General features: G+C 40.6%; 1 protein-coding gene and 1 long non-coding RNA gene across 54 annotated transcripts in view; one reads left to right on the top strand and one right to left on the bottom strand.

Annotated features, from left to right (window-relative positions):
- CLASP1 (cytoplasmic linker associated protein 1) overlaps positions 1-20,083 on the top strand; it is a 274,282-nt gene that overhangs the window by 109,830 nt on the left and 144,369 nt on the right. For 36 of the 50 annotated variants that reach the window (XM_081576019.1, XM_081576021.1, XM_081576032.1 and 33 more), the window contains 2 exons: positions 4,531-4,628; positions 18,507-18,574. In XM_081576019.1, the coding sequence (XP_081432145.1) occupies positions 4,531-4,628; positions 18,507-18,574 (166 nt within the window). Of the gene's footprint in view, positions 1-4,530; positions 4,629-16,982; positions 17,070-18,506; positions 18,575-20,083 lie in introns of those variants that run through there. The other 14 variants (XM_081576064.1, XM_081576063.1, XM_081576062.1 and 11 more) reach the window with 1 other exon arrangement.
- On the bottom strand, positions 1,026-19,618 carry LOC145540856 (uncharacterized). Of its 4 annotated transcripts, XR_014078596.1 has the most exons (4): positions 18,720-19,603; positions 16,350-16,545; positions 2,415-3,489; positions 2,012-2,050 (listed from the first exon to the last, which is right to left on the bottom strand). It is a non-coding gene; the product is annotated as an uncharacterized LOC145540856 (long non-coding RNA). The 4 variants fall into 4 exon arrangements; XR_014078597.1 differs by lacking the exon at positions 2,415-3,489 and having other exon boundaries at positions 1,026-2,050; positions 18,720-19,618; XR_014078595.1 differs by lacking the exon at positions 2,012-2,050 and having other exon boundaries at positions 2,360-3,489.

Below are 20,083 nucleotides of genomic sequence, written 5' to 3'. Positions count from 1 at the left end.
TGGCCAGAAGCCAGGCTGGAACCTACATCGTTGCATGTAGAGGTGAAAACTGCTTTATCCCTTCAGCCTCAATTGACTTGCTTTAGGGACACTTGTCTTCTCAGCTGGGTTACAATACTCTATAGTGCCACACACAGTCTGTTCTTCTGTGAGTCTTGAATCGAGAGTCGTTTAACTGACTCTGTAGCTTTCTGAGCCTGAAGAGTAGTTATTTAAAGGCTAAGGTTGTTAGTCTGAAAGATGTAGATAATACCAGCTCCACCAGCCACTGTGTTGAGTGCTTATATTCAGGGCCACAGGGCACAAACGGCAGGCCTGAACTTGAATTTCAGTCTACAGGTGAGTGCGTGTATGTGTCTATACGTGTGTCTGCAGGGTGATTTTTACTTTTGCAGTTCGGACAGTTTTACATTTAGGAGATGTGTATTTCTGAGTTTTCTCCAAAGAGTGAGGATGAGGCAGAGCTGTACTTGCAGCACCCCAGTATGTGTGCCCTCATGGCCACGAGCTGGCGGCATGCTGGCAGCTGCCTGCCTGAGGCTGCATTCCCCTGCCTTCTGCCCTCGAGGTACCCTGCCGGGGTCCTGCATCCTCATCCTCCCACCCTGCTCTGCCCATCGTGTTACCTGCCTGGGCCATGTAGCACCCTAGTTTGGCACCTAATAGGCAGTCAAATATTTGTTGAGTTGAATCCATTATTTTTTTTAACCTCAAGGCAACCTTCCAGTTATGAAGGAGGAAATTGAGATTAAAAGAGTTTAAATATGTTGTCTAAAGTTATACAGTCTCTAAATGGCCAAGTAGGTCCTGAGGGCTACTTTGACTCTAAGGCTAGTAATTTTGTTGATTGATTGACTGAATGAATGAATGATTCTTTAAATTCTGTAGTGCTTTACGGTTTTCAGATGTTACACACACAATTTCATACAGTAGTCCCATAATAACCCCCTTTCCACCCCTATATTGCCCCTGCCCCCTTCCCTTTCCTCGCTGGCAAACACTAATGTGTTTTCTCTACACGAACATTTCTTTTTTGATTTATTCACTAGTTTGTTGTGTTTTTTAGATTTCACATATAAGTGATATCAGTATTTGCCTTTCTCTGTCTTATTCCACTTAGAAGGCTAGTCATTTTTCCACTAAATCCCTTAAACTCTTTATAGCCTGGACTTGTAAGTAGCAGACAGGATATTGATTGCTCTTTAAAGAGTTTCCCCAGTGTGATCTGCTCTGGCTCTGAGCAGATATCATGACTAGAAAGTAAGCAGTGGCGATGCGCCTGTCATTGATTTCAGACAGTGGCGTTGACTGCTTTTGTAAGATGTGCATGTCTCAATATGAAAATATTTCCTGACATCAGAAATTATTTCCTTTCCAAAATAATCTGGTAATCTCTGTTATTCAGCTCAGGCTGTCATGGCAGAATACCATAGATGGGTAGGCTTGAACAAGTGAAACTTGTTTCTGGCAGTCCCGGATCAGGGTGCCAGCATGGCCGGCTCTGGTGAGGGTTCTCATCCCATTTTGCAGACACAGAGAGCTCTCTTGGTGTCTCTCTTATAAAGACAGCCCTCCTGTCATATCAGGCCCACTCTTAAGACCTGATTTAACCTGAATTCCCTTCTTCACAGGCCCTGTCTCTGACTGCAGTCACGTTGGGCTTCAATAGAGGAATTTTTTCAGGGCCTGGGGGGGTGTCACATACACAATTCGTTACATAGCATCAAGTTTTAGGTGACAAGATAGTAAGAACCTGGAATTTGCCTATCTATCACAAGGGAAAAAATGTGAATAAAATTATCTGTCATGCACTACTGTTAATCATAGTGTGTCTTGCAGTGTTCAGGATTGTAAATTGTTTGTATTCCTACTTCCTTCCTCTCTCCTTCACTCCCTGTTTCTTTGATTTCGTTGCTTGAGACCAAATCTGGAATCATGTTGTTCTCCTGTCTGTGCCTCCTTCCCTGGGTACCCCCCCCAGGCTGGCCTTGAATTCATTGGATTTAAAAAATTTTTTTCTTTCCACCTTTTTACTGGCAAAATTTTAGACCTGTAGGAAAACAGAAAGGGTAGTATAGTGAACAGCCATATTTACCATTTAACATTTTGTCATATTTGTTTTATAACTCAACATGGATACTTATGCACACATGTACACACACATACACAGAGAAATACTTTTTATTCTTGAACCATTTGAAAGTTGTCTAGCACTCATGATCTTTTTCTCCTATATAATAACAAATATTTTTATATAATCACATGTTGTTTTCACATCTGAGAAATTTAACATCGATAAACTATTAAGTTAGTGCAAAAGCAATTGCAGTTTTGGACCATGGATTTTAAATGATTATAATTAGGCTCAAACACATCTTTATTAATCAGAATAGGAACCATTACAATCAACATACTTTGCCAACGAGAAGTAAGTTTGTTAATTCCTGTAGCAAAAAAATCCATGCTTTGGGATTCGATGAACTCTTGGAAAGCATTTCCTGCCTCCTTCTGGTTTGTAAGTGTTTTCCCTGCAAAAAGTTGTAGAGATGCTTGAAGAGGTGGTAGTCGGTTGGTGAGAGGTCAGGTGAACATGGTGGATAAGGCAAAACTTCATAGCCCAATTTGTTCAACTTTTGAAGCTTTGGTTGTGCAACATGTGATCAGGCGTTGTTGTGGAGAAGAATTGGGCCCACTCTGTTGACCCATTCTAGCTGCAGGCATTGCAGTTTTCCAGTGCATTTCCTCGATCTGCTGAGCATACTTCTCAGATGTAATGGTTTCACTGGAATTCAGAAAGCTGTAGTGGATCAGATGGGCAGGAGACCACCAAACAGTGACCATGACCTTTTTTTGGTAGGTCTGGCTTTGGGAAGTGCTTTGGAGCTTCTTCTCAGTCCAACCACTGAGCTGGTCATTGCCGGTTGTTGTATAAAATCCACTTTTAATTGTGTGCCAGGCTCCTCTGTCCATGGAATTCTCTAGGCAAGAATACTGGAGTGGGTTGCCATTTTCTTCTCCAGGGGTTTAATTGCACATCACAATCCAATTGAGAAATGGTTTGTTGTCATATAGAATAAGAGAAGACGACATTTCAAAACAACAGTTTTTTATTTATTTTCGGTCAGCTCATGAGGCACCCACTTATCGAACTTTTCCACCTTTCCAATTTGCTTCAAATGCTGAATGATCATAGAATTATCAACGTTGAGTTCTTTGGCAACTTCTCCTGTAGTTGTAAGAGGATCAGCTTCGATGATTGCTCTCAATTAGTTGTTGTCAACTTCCAGTGGCCGGCCGCTGCACTCCTCATCTGCAAGGCTCTTGTCTCCTTTGCAGAACTTCTTGAACCACCACTGCACTGTATGTTCATTAGCAGTTCCTGGGCCAAATGTGTTGTTGATGTTGCAAGTTGTCTGCAGTGTTTTACGACCCATTTTGAACTCAAAAAATCACTCAAATTTGCTTTTTGTGTGACATCATTTATATAGTCTAAAATAAATATAAACAACATGTAATAAGTCATTAGCAATAAAACAAAATGAGGAATGTGCATTAAAATGATGTATAACACAACCACATTTATTTAAGAATGTATTCCAATATCAAATGGCAAAGTTCAAGAATCCAAAATCCCAGTTACTTTTGCACCAGCCTAATGTTTGGTATATATACAGTCCATATTCAAATTCCCCCATTTTTTTTTTTTTTTTTTAATAAAGTTCATTCTGTCTCTGGAGCCTTATTTATCCGGACCTTCTTTCCCCCTGTTTGTGTGTGGCCAGACTGCTGCCTTGAGCTTCCTGAAGCTTATGCCGTGCTGCTCTGCCTTCATGCCTCTGCACTGGCTGGTTACCTTGTTTGGAGCCTGTCTCATCCCATTTCTTCCTGCTGAAATGCTGTGTTTCTAAGCACATTTTAAGTGGTTCCTTCCTCTTCCATAAAATGTTTCTTAGTATCCTCTGATGTGCTCACTCCCCTCTGCTGTGTGAGCTCTCTGTACTCTTCTGTATAACATTTATTACATCCTGTCCTGTATTAAATACAGAATTTATGGACTTTTTTCCCATCTACCTTTTAGAACTTTGCACTTCTTGAATACAGGTGCTGTGTAACCTTTACCACACTTTTCTGTTGCTAAGTATTTGTTTAATTGGCCTACATCCAGAATGCTTTACATGGTGTTTTATTTTTAGAATAATTCACTTATTTGTAGTGTTTTCCTCTTTGGTCTGAAATTTCTAGTTTCCAGACATCATCTTAAAGGATGAAAGGAACTAAGGGGTATAGACTTTAACATGGACACAGGGTTGGGATCTGAATTTTTTTTTCATACTCTCTGGAGCTGTGCCCACAGAGTCAGAGCTGTCAAAGCACGGCTTTGTCTCATCCCATGTCTCTAAGGGGTTGTGTTCAGAGTCACGTTGATGAGTGGGTGATGAACTTGGGGTGTTGGATAGCCTGTTGTATCTGCAGCAGGAAGCGCTGGGGAATGACACAGAGCAGCTGTAAGATCTCTTCTTTTACATCTAGGTTCGAGATGCAGCAATAAACAGCTTAGTGGAAATTTACAGACATGTAGGAGAACGTGTGAGGGCAGATCTCAGTAAAAAAGGATTGCCACAGTCCCGGTGAGTTCAGACTTTTTTCCTTTCCCTTGCTCTTTCCCTTCCTATTTCTCAGTTAACATCTTGGTTTGCACTGCTTATTTTGTTATGGGGTAATTTTTTTGAAAGACTATATGGTGAGAAGATTGGTGGATGGCGATCTTGTCCAGATCATATCTCAGGGGTCCCCTTTCATTCCACTTGCTCAAAAGTAAGACTTTCTCACCCAGACATCTGACGTGGTCCCATGCCACAGACTGTTTTTAGAAGCATATTTAAAAGTGATTAGTGTTGAAAAATTTTGCATTCTCTGGGTTCATGTGGTTCTCCATTTCGTATGTACATAGCACCTGGTATCTTGGGGGCTTGGAATGTATTTGTTTGACTGAAGCCTTTCCCAGATAAATCTGGATGGAAATATATAAGTGATAATTCTGGACATCTTTGAGATGGTAGCTTTCTGGCTAGTAATGCCAGTGTCAACATCCAAGTCTCCAGTGCAAGGAGATTAGTGTCTTACCATATCCAGAGTCCCCTTGAGTTCACAGATGTTTCTGTTGTCAAACTTTTAAAAATAATGAAAAATCAGTTATCTATGATTTTTAACTATGATGTAGAAATTTTATACCAAATGAATTTTAAACCTTTTGACTGTCTAATTGGGAGAAAGTAATATGAAAACCCTGGGAAGTTAGGCCTGGATGGGACTCACCAAGTGGGTTGTCTGGGCCTGTCATTGTGCCCATGGGGACAGCTGAGGCCCAGTGACTGGAAGTGACTAGAGACATGACCCAGCTAGAAAGTCAGGGCTCAGGCTGATGTCCTATGCTTCATTTTCTCTATCCATTCCACAAATGAGCTTGCAGAGTATGGGGCATCTCCATCTGGGGCAGAATATTGAGATACACAGGAGCCATCTGTCTTGATGTCCCTCAGTTGGGTGTGATGGAACTGGGCCACTGACCCAGCAGTCAGGGTGCCAGTGGCACTTGAGGGGGGATATCCTTCCTTGTTGAGTGTCACATCTGACCCCAGTGTTTCTCTCATCATGGTCCCTGGGGCTTGATTTTTTTTTTTTTAAAGCACTATGATATTTTGTAACAGTTGAAGGTGCTGGGGATACTCTACTAGCAGACGACTAGTACAGACATCCAGGAGCCCTGGGTGAGGGGTCAGCAGTTACTGTGGTGGACACCAGCCATTTACACTGAAGCCTTTCAGTGGACAGGGTCATCAGACAAGAATACAACTACTTTTCATGTTTTTTACATGAAGGTAATCTATGAGAACAGGGGTTTTTTATGAACCTCCACCTTGTAGTCTCTGAATATATGGTGAGAACACTTGGGAGGGAGATGAACTAGAAAGTACTGACCAGGCTCTTAGGGAAAACTGGAGACTGCAGGGAAGCAGGGGCTAGTTAGTGATGATGTCACCATCATTATTGGGGAAATGGGTCTTAGGCCGTGAGAACCTCTCCTGCCCAAGGCCTGGTGTCACCATGTTGAGTGGCTCATGGTGAGCCTAGGCCATGGCCGGCCTGTCTTCCCCATGGGATTCCTGTGTCATGTTCAGCGATCACTATAGCATCTGACAGCTGGGCACCTGACATGGTGAAACTGAGGTCTAGAGAGGTGGGCACAGAGGGCGAGTCACACTGCAGACCGAGGTATCCTTACATAGGCCTGCATGTGGGGTTGGCCTGGGCTCTGCCTGGACACTAGAATGTGGGGCTGCCCATTATGTTCACAGAGTGGGGTTGGGAGTCTGGCCTGAGTGTGGCTGCCCACCTTCCTTCCTGCTGGGACTCTGGCATTGTGGAGCCTTGGGCAGTGCTGGGTGAACAGCCCCCACAAACCCTGGCCCTCAGACTTAATGAGCTTGCTTAGTGCCAGCATTCCATGCATCTTGTCCCGGCTTGTGGCTGGGAATTGAGCATGTCCTGTGTGACTCCACCAGGAGAAACTCCAGGAATCTTGAGTCTGGTTTCCTGTGGTCCTCACCCCTTTGCTGATTTTCCTTTCTGTCCTTTTATATTGTAATAAGCACAGCTGTCAGTGTGACTCTTCTGAGGCCCTGAGTCCTCCCAGTGAGTCGTGAAACCTGAACTGGTCTTAGGGACCCCACAGAGTGAGTTAGGTAAGGTCCTGGAGCTGGGGCTAGAGCCTTCTCTTGCAGACTCCCAGTCATGGCTTTTTCCCCCACTGTCAACTCTATTCCCTTTAAAAAAAAAAAAAAAAAAGATTAAAAAGAAACTACAGAAGAGTTAGTGCTTCTGTGATTAGGAATGAGAGTTTCCACTATCTCATGTTAGGTGAAATCCTTCCTCAAATTCTGGACCAAAAGGAGAGGGTAAGCCTAAGGAAGTGACCCACAGCTTTACAGCCATTGTCATAAAACTGGCAGACACAGTGCTTGGAGAACTAGGCTGTTAGTTCTTTATAAAACTTGACTGGAAGAATCGGAAACTTCATTTATCTTTTTATTACAAGACAGTTACATAAAACCTTGCGCTATGAGGGTCAGAAGCTCTGACTGTCACCTTAATTTTGATGAGGAGGAGTCCAGATAGAATAGGTCATAGAAAGAATCTCCTCCCGTCATCTGGAAAGTTCAGTATCTGCTCTGTGTGGATCCAAGTGGCCGACTGGAATACTTTGAGTATCCCAGACTTCTTTTACATCGTTATAGGTTTTTTGTTGTTGTTACGTGAGCATAGGAGAGACTTTAGCTTGGCAAGATTCCATAGCACTAACAAAATATTGTGGAATTTGCTTAATGTTTTCTAAAACTTGCCTTTAGTCCTGAAATAAAAAATGTTGTCCTCTAGCAGCTGTCCCTGGCGGTCCAGTGGTTAAGATCCACATGTCCATTTCAGGGGACACAATTTTGATACCTGGTTGGGGAACTAGGATCCCACATGCCGTGCAATGCAGCAGAAAAAGAGAATATGTTGTCTTCTTATGAGTTTGTTCATTGAGTGAGTACTATATTTGAGAAGAAGATCAATTGTGTCTCTAGGAAATAAAATACATGATGAAAAAGAATGCCTTTCTCACGTCAGCTAACTGATGTAGTAAGAGTGATCTGATTTAGGAAGCCGTTTTCTTTGCCCATTTCGCAAAGAAGAGAAAGTTGCGTATTCTTCAGCTTCACTTTGAAGGAGCTGGAATCATCCTTTGGGGCCATGTGTTCAGTTGTTATTTGAGTATGTCATCTGTTGGCTAAAGTCACTTTCTTCGAGAGGAGAGAGTGGAGATACTCAGCCCCATCTCCATCTTAGAAGGTGTCTCCTATGTGGGGTCTCAGCACAGCTGAGCTGTGAACGTCAGTCAGCATAGTATTTGGAAATTTTCTGTTGTTTTACGTGTATTGTTTTCACAATTCACGCACATAATGTGTTCAGAAACCAAGTACTACATGATTCACTTCTCACTATCCATTTTAAGAGGCCATATCGCTGTAGGATATTTGTGAGATGTCTCTGAATCTAAGGAAAATGTTGGTAGATTCCTGTCACTCTGCAAGTCTTCCCTTCACAGACAAATGCTGTCTGCCCACGTGGACACTCACTGTCACCCCACTGTATATGCCAGAAAATATTTCTATTCCATATGGTATGATTTAGTTTGTGAGGCTTTGGTAAAAAGATAGCTGGTGCGAAATTTCTTCTGGAACCATCATTTTGGAACCAAGCTCCTGAAACAGCAGCTGCTTTAAATCTGATGATAGTTTTAAGTTCTAGATAGAGCTAAAACATGTCGTTGGATGCATTGTAACTCTTTGGTGAACTTTCTTTGTGAGCCTGTGGTTTTGAATATAGCTCTCATAGTATTTGTTTATTAAAAACTTGCAAACATTCACTAGACATTATTATCCAATGATTGTATTGTTAAGGGGAGAATTGAAGCTTTCTTATTTTTGGTTTTAATTTGCTTGCTAAAACTTTGGTGTTAACAGGGAGGGCCCAGGCAAAAGCAGGTGAGAAATGTGCTCTGTAACACCCCTCATTTCTTTTTTAAAAAAATTTTATTTTTGGCTGCACTGGGTCTTTGTTGCTACTTGAAGCCTTTCTCTAGTTGTGGAGAATGGGACTACTCTCTAGTTGCAGTGCTCAGGCTTCTTATTGTGGTGTTTTCTCTTGTTGGAAAGCATGAGCTCTAGAACGTTGGCTCCGTAGCTGTGGCTCACAGGCTTTGTTGCTCCGCAGCATGTAGGGTCTTCCCGGACCAGGGGTCAAACCCGTGTTCCTTGCATTCGCAGGCAGATTCTTAAGCCCTAGAGCACTAGTGAAGTCCACCCCTCTCATTTCTAAATTGTATTTTCTGTAAATCATTCGTACAGAGAGGGTTGACTAGATTTGCAAGATACATTGAGAAAAGGGCAGTTTCTTATCTCTTTTCTGCCACTTTTCCTCAGAGGCAAACACCTTCAACTGTTCTTACTGACTCTTTCGTATCTGTTGCTTTGTCTCTAAGTACTATGCGTGTACGTCTATTTCTTAGTTTTTTGTCACTCTTAAGAGTTTTGCTTCCTATTATGAAGGGTGAATTTCAGTTCTTTCCTCCTACCCTCCCTCAGGTATACTTATCTGAGGTTAGAAGTCTAGATTAGAAGTCCTTTTTTTCATCCAAAATGTGGAAGCTAATATGCCTCCCTCCCCTAATTGAGTCCCAGCTTTCAGTGTTTCTAGTGAAAAGTCCATAGTCATTCTGATTTTTTTGTCATATGTTGTCACTTTGCTTCTCATTGTTGATCTGAAACTTGATAGTGGACCTTATGTGAGACTAGTTTCTTATGCATTTGGAGGGCCTTTCACGATGGAACCTCATGTCGTCTAGTTCTGGGCAGGTTTCTTTATAATGACCTCTTGGACTAGTTGATCCTCTGATCCTCTTATTTTTCTCTCCCATTTATAGCTTCACAGTTTTGCCCTGTGAGTAATGCTGCTGTGAAATTGGGTGTGTAAATATCTGTTCTATTCCCTGCTTTCAGTTCTTTGGACATCTAGTCAGTAGAAACTGGAGCAAGTGGTAATTCTGTGTGTAAGTTTTTTGAGGAACTGCCATTCTGTTCTGTAGCTGTTGCACCAGTTTGGATTTCTGTCAGCAGTGTGCATCCTTGCCAAAAATTGTTATTTTCTGTTTTATTTTGATAAATAGCCATCCTAATGGGTTTCTCGTTGTGGCTTTGATCCTCATAGAATTTTTGTCGGAACTTTGTTGAAAATGAACTGACCTTTAATGTAAAGATTTCTTTCTGTTCACTTATATTGCATTGATCTATATGCCTGTCCTACTAGTAGTACACTGTCTGATTAATGTAACTTCGTAGTAAATTTTGAAGTCAAAATTTGTTCTTTTTAAGATTGTTTTGGCAATTTTGGGTGCCTTGCATGTCCTTGTGGATTTTAGGTTGTATTTGTCAATTTCTGCCTGACAAAGGCACCTGGGATTTTGGTAGGAAATGAATCTGTAATGAGTTTGGGCAATATTACCATCTTAATAACATTGCCTTCCAATCCATGAACACGGAATGTCTTTCCATTTTTAGAAATGTTTAATTATTTTAAATGATTGCTCAGTAGTGTCCAGAGGACATGACTTGGACTTCTTTTGTTAGATTTATTCCTTGTGTTTTCTTTTGGTGCTATTCTAAGTAGAATTTCTTTTCTTATTTTCAATTTCAGATGGTTCATCATTAATGTATATAGATTACAATTGATTTTTTTTTTTTTTTTTGTATTGATCTTGAATCCTGCAACCTTGCTGAACTCCCTGGTTCTAATGGTTTTACTGTGGACTTCTTGGGATTTTTAAATACAAGATATGTCAACTGCCAGTAGAGAGAGTTTGTACCTCTTAATCCCCAACTACATATTATCCCTCACCCTTACCTCTTCCCACTGGTAACTGCTAGTTTGTTTTCCGTATCTGTGAGTCTGGTTTTTTGTTTGTTTTGTTCACTAGTTTTATTTTTATTCCACACATAAGTGATAGCATATTGTGTTTGTCTTTTCCTGACTGGCTTATTTCATTTGGTATGTTGTATTTTCATTTTCATTCATCTCAAAGTATTATCTAATTTCCCTTTTATTTTCATCTGACCTGTTTGTTATTAGGGCTGTTGTATTAAATTCCAACATTATTTCTATTTGTTACTCATTTTTACTTTTTATCCTGTTATGGTCATAAATCATAATTCCTGTGTTCCATGGTTTTAGTTCTTTGAAATTTAGTGGGGCTTGTTTTATGGCCCAGTATGTGGTCTGTCCTAGAGAATGTTCCAGGTGCACTTGATAAGAATCTGTATTCTGTTGTTATTGAAACATGCAATATAGAAGTCATCTCTTAATACTGATTACTTACTTATTTCTCTCTTCAATTTTGTCACTTTTTGTGTTATATATCTGGGGGCTCTGTTCTTGAAAATGAAAGTTGCTCAGTCATGTCCAACTCTTTGCAACCCTATGTGCTATACAGTCCATGGAATTCTCTAGGCCAGAATACTAGAGTGGGTAGCATTCCCTTCTCCAGGGAATCTTCCCAAGCCAGGGACTGAACCTAGGTCTCCCACATTGCAGGCAGACTCTTTACCAGCTGAGCCATGAGGGAAGCCCTTGAGTACTGGAGTGGGTAGCCTATCCGTTTTCCAAGTGGATCTTCCTGACCTAGGAATCGAACCGGGGTCTCGACCTTTTTGTGTCATATATTTGGGGGCTCTGTTCTTAGATGCCTGTAATTATGTCTTTCTGATAAATTGATCTTCTGTCAATGTAAAGTGTCCTTCTTTGTCCCTGATAGCACTTTTTGTCTTGAAGTCTATACTGTCTGATATTAGAGATCCTAGGTCTCTTAAGCACTTTTTTCCATGGATTATCTTTTTATATCTTTTTGCTTTCAGCCCTTTTGTGTCTTTGTAACTGAAATGAATCTCTTGTAGATAGCATACAGTCGGGTCTTGATTGTTTATTGAGCCTGAAAATCTTTGTCATTTAATTGAAGTATTTAATTCCATTCATATTTAATGTACTACTGATAAGGTAGACTTTATTTCTGCTATTTTATGTTGCTCTTTGTGTTTTATATGCCATGACTATTTTACTTCTCTGTTCTTCCAGTGCTGCCTTATTTTATAATAAGCAGATACTTCTAGTGTACCAGTTTAATTTTCCTGCTATTTTTTAATGAAATTATTAGTGTTTGTTCTGGGGATTTCAATTTTCATCTTAAATTATAGCAGTCTAATTTGAATTATTATTCTTAATTTTAGAATTAAAAACTTTACTCCTACATAGCTCTGTTTTCTTCTCCTCTGTTGCTGTTCTTTTTATGCGTGTTACATCTTTGTACATTATAAGCTATCCAGCATATAGTTTTCTAATTACTGCTTTGTGTAAGTGTCCTTTTAAGTCACGTAGGACCAGAGGAGAGTTAACAATAAAAAAAATTTTTTTTGTACTGTATTTTATATTTACCTATGTTTTGTATTTGTTGTTGTTTAGTCACTAAGTCGTGTCTGACTCTTTTGTGACCCCATGGACTGTAGCCTGCCAGGCTTCTCTGTCCTTGGGATTTCCCAGATAAGAATACTGGAATATTGGTTGTCATAATCTTCTCCGGGGAATCTTCCCAACCCAGGGATTGAACCCAAGTCTCCTGTATTGGCAGGCAGATACTTTACCACTGAGCCACCAGGGAAGCCTGTGTTTTATATTTACCTTTGTAGTATTAGTCTGGAGAAGGAAATGGCAACCCACTCCAGTATTCTTGCCTGGAGAATCCCATGGACAGAGGAGCCTGGTGGGCTGCTGTCTGTAGGGTCGCACAGAGTTGGACACAACTGAAGCGACTTAACATGCATGCATGCACTGGAGAAGGAAATGGCAACCCACTCCAGTATTCTTGCCTGGAGAATCCCAGGGACAGAGGAGCCTGGTGGGCTGCCATCTATGGGGTCGCACAGAGTTGGACATGACTGAAGTGACGCAGCAGCAGCAGTATTAGTCACCTCTTGTTATCTGTTGGGGATTGGTTCCAGGACCCACTGTGGATGTCAGAAGTCCATTGATGCATGAGTCTGTTATATAATTGGGGTAGTATTTGAGTATAACATATGTGTATACTTTAAATTGTCTCTAGATTGCTTATAATAATGCCTAATACAGTGTAAATTCTATGTAAATAGTAGCTGGCATGTGGAAAGTTCAAGTTTTCATTTTCAGTTCAGTTCAGTCACTCAGTCGTGTCCGACTCTTTGCGACCCCATGGACCACAGCACGCCGGGCCTCCCTGTCCATCACCAACCCCCAGAGTTTACCCAAATTCATGTCCATTGAGTTGGTGATGCCATCCAACCATCTCATCCTCTCTCGTTCCCTTCTCCTCCTGCCCTCAATCTTTCCCAGCATCAGGGTCTTTCATTTTGGAACTTTCTAAAATTAAAAAAAAAACCTTTTTGATCCACTGTTGGTTGACTCCCTGGCTGTACAACCCACAGATATGGAAGGCTGACTGAACTTTTACTGGTGTTCTTTATGTCTTCATGTGAATCTGGGCTATTGTATTGTGTTCTTTCATTTAAAACTGAAGGAGTCTGTTATTTTATTTTTTGCTTATTGAGAAATGTCTGAAATTCTCCTTCATATTCTCCTACTACCCAGGTCTGCACTTTATTATATTGGTAGTATGGCTTCATGTAAAGACAGACCTTTGGTCCAGAGAGGCTTCTCTGCTTCATTTTTTGAAGGGTAATTTTCTTGGGTATAGAATTCTTGGCTGAGATTTTTAGTTTTAGGACTTATATTCCCACACTGTCTGATTTCCATTGTTTTAAATGAAAAATCAGTTGTTAGTCTTATTGAGGAGCCCATGTATCGTGACAGATGGCTTCTTAATTGTTGTTTTCAAAGTATTCTCATGGTCTTTTTTTTAAAAAAACTTATTTATTTGTCTTTGGTTGTGCTAGGTCTTCATTGCTGCATTTGGGCTTTCTCTAGCTGCAGTAAGTGGGGGCTACTCTTTGGTGTGGTGTGTGAGCTTCCCATTGCAGTGGCTTCTCTTGTTGCAGAGCACAGGCTCTGGGTACACAGGCTTTAGTAGTTGTAGTACATGGGCGCAGTAGTTGTGGGTCACAGACTTTATTGCTCTGCGGGATGTGGAATCTTCCCAGACCAGAGATTGAACCTGTATCCCCTGCTTTGGCGGTTGGATTTTCATCCACTGTAACACCAGGGAAGTCCTTCTCTTGGTCTCTTCTTTCAGCACTTTGCTTTTCATGTGTCTGGGTAGGAATCTCTAAGTTTATCCTATTGCAAGCTTGTTGAACTTCCTGAATTTGGAACGTTTTTGGTCATTATTTTTCACATATTCTTTTTGTCCTTTTTCCTTTCCCCTCTCCTTCTGGGATTCCCATTGAGTGTATGTGGATATAATAAGAAGATAATCTCATAGGCCTCTGTTTATTATTACCTTGTCCTGTTCATTTTTCTTCTGTTTTTCAGACATGATAGTGTCAATTGACTCATTTTCAAGTTTGCTGCTGCCTTGTTCTCTGAGATCGCTCAAGTCACTGTTGAGCCTCTAGTGAATTTTTAATTTCAGTTGTCTATGAATTTTGAGAATTTCTTTGATTGTTTCTTGGCTTTTCTATCTCTACACATTGATATTCTCTGTTTGGTGAGACCTTGGTTCTTATATTTTCCTTAATTCTTTAGAAATAATTTCCTTTATTTCTCTAACTATACTAATAATGGTTGATTTCAAGTATTCATCTAGTTAGTCCTTTAAGGTTAGTTTCTGTGACTGATTTTTTTCCCCTGTATGGGCCATATTTACTTGTTTCTTTATGTGTCTCATAAGTTTTTTGTTGAAACTGAACACTTAAGATTATGCATTGTGACAATTTTGAAAATCACATTCTTCACCTCTTCTCAGGCTTGCTGTTGTTGGTGCTTATCGTTTTTGTTGCTCACTGCTTGCTTGGTGACTTCATAATTCTATGAAGTCTGTATATTTGCTTGTGTGTGGCTACTATTGTCATCTCTGCTTGGCTGGGTTAGTGTTCAGCTGATGATTAGAAGTTTCCCTATTATTGCCTTTGCTGAAGGCTCTCTATGTTGGAACATACTTTCAGTGTTATGGCAGGCATTTATACATTTCTACCTTTAGACCTCTTTACTGCTGCTTGTGCAGAGTCTCAAGGTCAACCAGAGGTGAGACATTAGTGCCGTAGTCCTTCTTGGGCATGCACACAGCCTTGCCCGTGTATATGATCTTGTACATTCCCAGGAATTGGTCAGAGCTTTTCAGAGTTTCCTGAGAACATCTCCTCCTCCAGTTTTTTCTTGTAAGTTTTTTGGTCAGTTTCTTTGCCTGAAATGTTATTGCCATCTCAGGCAGCTGCCATGTTAAACAGTTGTGAATTCTTTTTGACAGTGGCCTAAGGGAGAAAGATCTCTCACTGAGCATTCTCTGAGTGAGGTCAGGTAAAGACAAGCCCTGTGAATGAAGGTTCAGGAATATGCCAGACAGATCATCAGAAAATGAGTTCTCTGGGAATGGGGATTTTTTTAAGGGTCTCCAGACTTGTTCAACTCAGAATGTCTAGTGGTTGTGAGTCTGCTGGTTTTCAAACTGCCATGATTGTGAGGCTGTTCATTTTCAGCCTGAGTTGAAAATAGAGCCCTTCCAAAGCAATGGGAAAGCTTGCTGTTCTTACCAAGATTCAGCCTTTTTGCTTGAAAAATGCTTGGATTGTTACAAGCCTTTGTTTAATTTCCAGAGTTTTGGAAAACTTGATTTTGTCCGATTTTGCTGATATTTTCTTTGCTTCTTTGAAGGACCAAATTTTCAAAGGTTCTTAGGGTACCTTTTTGAAATGATCCTCCCCTGTTTGCTTTTATGACTATAATATTTTCTCATTTATCTGGAGATGTAAATAATGTATTAAAAAACACTGTTCATAGTCTCTCCTCTAAATTGAGGGGCTTCCCTGATAGCTCAGTTGGTAAATAATCCACTTGCAATGGAGGAGACCCTGGTTCGATTCCTGGGTCGGGAAGATCCACTGGAGAAGGGATAGGCTACCTACTCCAGTGTTCTTGGGCTTCCCTAGTGGCTCAGCTGGTAAAGAATCTGCCAGCAATGCGGAAGACCTGGGTTTGATCCCTGGGTTGGGAAGATCCCTTGGAGAAGGGAAAGGCTACCCACTCCAGTATTCTAGCCTGGAGAATTCCATGGACTATATAGTCTCTTCTCTAAATTGAAGTTTTGGGCTATCTGTGGGTTCAGTTTAGTCTCTCTTTTTCATATTAGAAGTTTTGCTGATGTATCATAATCCTTGGTTACCTGCTCATATTTAAGAGTAGCAGGCTGAAAAGCCCGTTACAAGCTGAGTGTATAGGTAGAGTTTGTTTACTGTAAGATTGCTAGTATTTGCTTTTAGGAAATTATTTTAAATTTATATTATAAGCTATTCTAAGAAGGAATAATTTGATCACAGTTTTGCAGTAAAATAAACACCAATTGGATTGAGTTGAATATAAAATTTAAATTCAGAAAAACCAGGGTAAAGATGGTACTGGATTATTTGTCAAACTAGTGAAGAAATTTACTTTATATTTGAGATCCAAAGATTTAAAATTTAAAAAATGCAAAAAACTGGTGGCTTCAGCAGGTAATCATTAGCTATGTATTCAGTGTCTCTGAATATATATAAATATATATATAAATATATAAAACTCACCCTGTTAGACTTGTCCAAATTGATAGGTTCCAAAAGAGATGTTTTGTATAGCTGTGTTCAGAGCAAGTAGACAAAAGCCATTCTTAAGGGAGGTTTATTGGTGTTGAACTGTCATGAAGCCAGATTAGTGCTCCCTGGAGGTGACCATCTTGACAGGAGCCATGGTCTAGGCATTACTGAGCAGTGAATGAGGCAGCTGTTGAGACAGGAACATGAAAGCAGGGGTAAGGCATGCCTGCCTGCCCGAAGTAACTCTGAATTAAGGTGCAGATGCCAACAGTGGTAATCATTTTAGCATTTTCAGGCCTGGTTGTTGGGCCTGCTGGTTGTGGGTAATGTGGCCACAGTAAGTAGACGTCATCTGAGGTCTACATAGAGTCTGCAGATGCTTCCACAGTTGCCATGGATAATAGTGAATACTCTCCTAGGAATGGAAGAAATACTCTCCCCCTCCCAGTGATTTCAGGGAAAACCAGCTGGAGATCTCCTTTGTCCCTGCTGGGCAGACTTGCAGCCCTGCTCACGTCAGAGGGTATAGTTGTGACTCAACAAAGTGGTAACTTGGTCAGGGCAGGCCCTGGCAACCTGTATAGGGATATTATTTATGGGCTTGTTAAGCCATTGGGAGTCTTTGTACTTAGAAAAGGGAAGGTGATGGACATCATAAGAACTGGATTCTAAGACATCTTGCCAGATTATCAGTGAAACCTGGAGTAGAAAGTGAGTGGTAGTGTTACTCATCTGGTCCAGGGGTGACAAATAGATCTTTAATTCAGTGCCCACTGTGATTCATTGGTGATAGCTGTTTGGAGCAGTTCTGAGGAGGATTCTGAGGGTACATCTGGGCTTACCTGGAGAGATGGGTTGAAAAGATCACTATCTGTCATGAGATGGGAAGCAGGAGAGGCAGTGCATCAGGCTGGTTCACCCCCTTCATTTTACCTCTGTTTACTGATGAGTATTTTGGGTCCTCTGTATCTTAGAATGTCGCAGTGTAAGTAGACTAGAATGAAGTAGAGGTAAATAGGCGCTCGAGATGGTGGGAACTTTCCAGTCCCAGCACCTAGTTAGCTCAATGCTGGCCCAATGAATGAATGCACGTGTGACCTGACACTAGAGTGTGTGAACTCCCTAGCTTTCCACCTTTAGGGTAGGGGGCAGCAGCAGGTACCAGCCCTCTTATGCGGTGACGTCACCCTCTTGCATGACGGTGCTTGGTGTGCACAGAATACCAAAGATGATACAGGTCCCATCCCTACTCCCAAAGGGCTTCCATCCTGATTGGAAAGGACATCAAACATGTTTGAAGTGATTAGAACTTGTATGACAGGCTGATTTGTAAGAAAGTGCTAACATTTCAAAAATGCGTGACTTTGTAATCTCAGCCTGTATGCTTATTCCAATATACCTGTATTTTGCTCGGAAAAGCCTCTTTTTTCTTGACTTTTCCTACAAGGTCGGATTCCAACCCATCCCAGTTCCTCGCATTTTTGGTGTCACTAGGATGGAATATTTGGACTAGTTAAGGAGTTTCACTGCTTTCAAAATGTCAAAGTGAAAGTGATCCATTAATAGAAAATACGTGTCATGTGGATTTTTAAGCTGAAGATTATCCAGTCACAACATTTACTTTTAGAGAAACTATAGCATTTTTTTTAAAATAAGCAAAAGTCACAGAAAAGGCTTTGTATTGTAGTATCAATGCATTCTGAAAATCTGTATTCTGAATATCAGCAGTATGTGCTTAGAAATAGGAGAAACAAATACTTTTCATGATGCATGGATTTTGTTCAGAGATGTCAGTCAGTTTAATATAATGTCTGAGAGCCTGGCCTCTGGTTCTTACTCTTGGGGCTGGCATCACCGCCCTGACCACCTGTGTCACTTTAAGTAAGGGGGTCTAGATTTCTCCCATCTGTAAAATGGGTATGATAATATATAACTTCTTATACAGCTGTTACAAGAATTAAAGGAGATCTTTCAGTTGGAGCCATTAGGTCAGTGCTTGGCTTAAAATAAGCATGGCTCATTTCTTGTTGGCATAGTTACTGTTGTTATTAGATGGGTCTCAATGAGTAAGACTCAACTTCACATTAGTATAAAATATAATTGTAAACATTGATGGTTAATAGTTTATATATATATTTTTTTATACAGGTTGAATGTAATTTTTACAAAATTTGATGAAGTACAGAAATCTGGAAACATGATACAATCTGCGAATGGTGAGTAGAAAAAGCAACCATTCTACTTGTGCTTTTGCAGGTTTGCTTTTAGCCTAAGTAATGCTATATTCTGATTCTGAACAGCTGGATTTGATAATTGTGTTAAGCGTTTCTAGGTGTGAGCATTTAATCTCCATTTACCCACCTTCCCAGGCTGGAAACGACGGCCTTGTCATTGACTTTCTTCCATAACGTACACTGAATCCATTAGTTAATCTTATTGGCTTATTTTAAAAATACATCCAGAATCCCAAAGATTCCCAGTGTAACCACTACTCTTCTCCTGGTTCAGGACACTGTGGCATTTTACCTGCACACTTGTGGCAGCTCCTAACCAAGATGCTTGGTTTTACTCTCTCCCAACACCCAAAGCCTGTTTTTCACTCAGCAGCTAGAGTGGTCCTTTTAGAATGCAGTTCAAGTGATGTCAGTCCTTTGTTCATTCAGAATCCTCCAAAGGTTGCCCAGCTCAGGGACTCACGGTGTGCTACCGGGCCCTGTGTGGTCTGGTGCAGCCCCCCATTCTGAGATCATCGTGTATTGTTCTTCTCAAAAGTTCTCTTGGCTCCAGCCCATTGGCCTCCTTGCTAATTTGTAACATTTTACATTTGTCCTGCTGAGAGCCTCTGTGCTTATGATTCCTTCTGCTTGAGACACTTCCCTGGTTGTCATGTAGGGCTGCCTTCTTACTCCATCCAGGCCTCAGCTGCAGGCTCCCTTCATTACACAGACGTCAAGAACAGCATACCCAGTGTTGTGAGGGAATGCACTCTACGCTCACCCTGCTTGATTTTCCTTCTTAATGTATATTACTACAAAAATATCTTTTTGTTTGTTCATGAGGGTAGGAACTTGGTTTTTTTCTCTTCTTTATCCTTAGTGCCTTTTGGGAATCATCAAAAAGTCTGTTGCCATCAAGAACTTTTCTAGTCTTGGATACCTCATTGTATCATAGCCATTTCACAATTGCTGGGGATCTTAGATCATAGCATAGTTTTTACATTTTGAGGTTGTTTAAAAAGTTTGAGTGATTTCTTCCAGAGTGACATGGTAGTTAAAGGCAGAGTAGGAACAGAATCCAGGTCTTGTGACTCATACTCCAGCTGCATACCCATTGTTGTCAGTAAGGAATTGTCTTTATATAGCTTGTTTCTTATAAAACACTTTCATTAACCCTCTTATTTCTTTTTTGTACATTTGTAAAAACATTATAGCATTCAAAAAAAGATTAATTATGATTTAGCTACCACCAACAAAGTTATTTTTCTTTTCTAATTAATTTTCCTGTAATTGTATAATTTATATTTAACCATGGCATAATTTCTATTTTGTGTGTGTCTGTGTAGTTTGTGTGGTTTTCTAGTTTAAAACTTGCTGGCACCAAGATAGAAAGTACTGGGCAAGAAGGTAGAACGTGTGGCAGAAAACCGAGTTTGTGCTTCCTGACTTTATTGTATATGAGACAGCATCTCATTATAATGCTGACACTGGGGACAAAGACCACATCCA

The sequence above is a fragment of the Giraffa tippelskirchi genome, chromosome 3 (assembly GCF_054371585.1).
Source record: "Giraffa tippelskirchi isolate mGirTip1 chromosome 3, T2T-mGirTip1v1.2.pri, whole genome shotgun sequence".
NCBI classification, from domain to species: Eukaryota; Metazoa; Chordata; class Mammalia; order Artiodactyla; family Giraffidae; genus Giraffa; species Giraffa tippelskirchi.
Note: the sequence above shows the minus strand (reverse complement) of the source record. Positions and strands in the feature narration are given on the sequence as shown.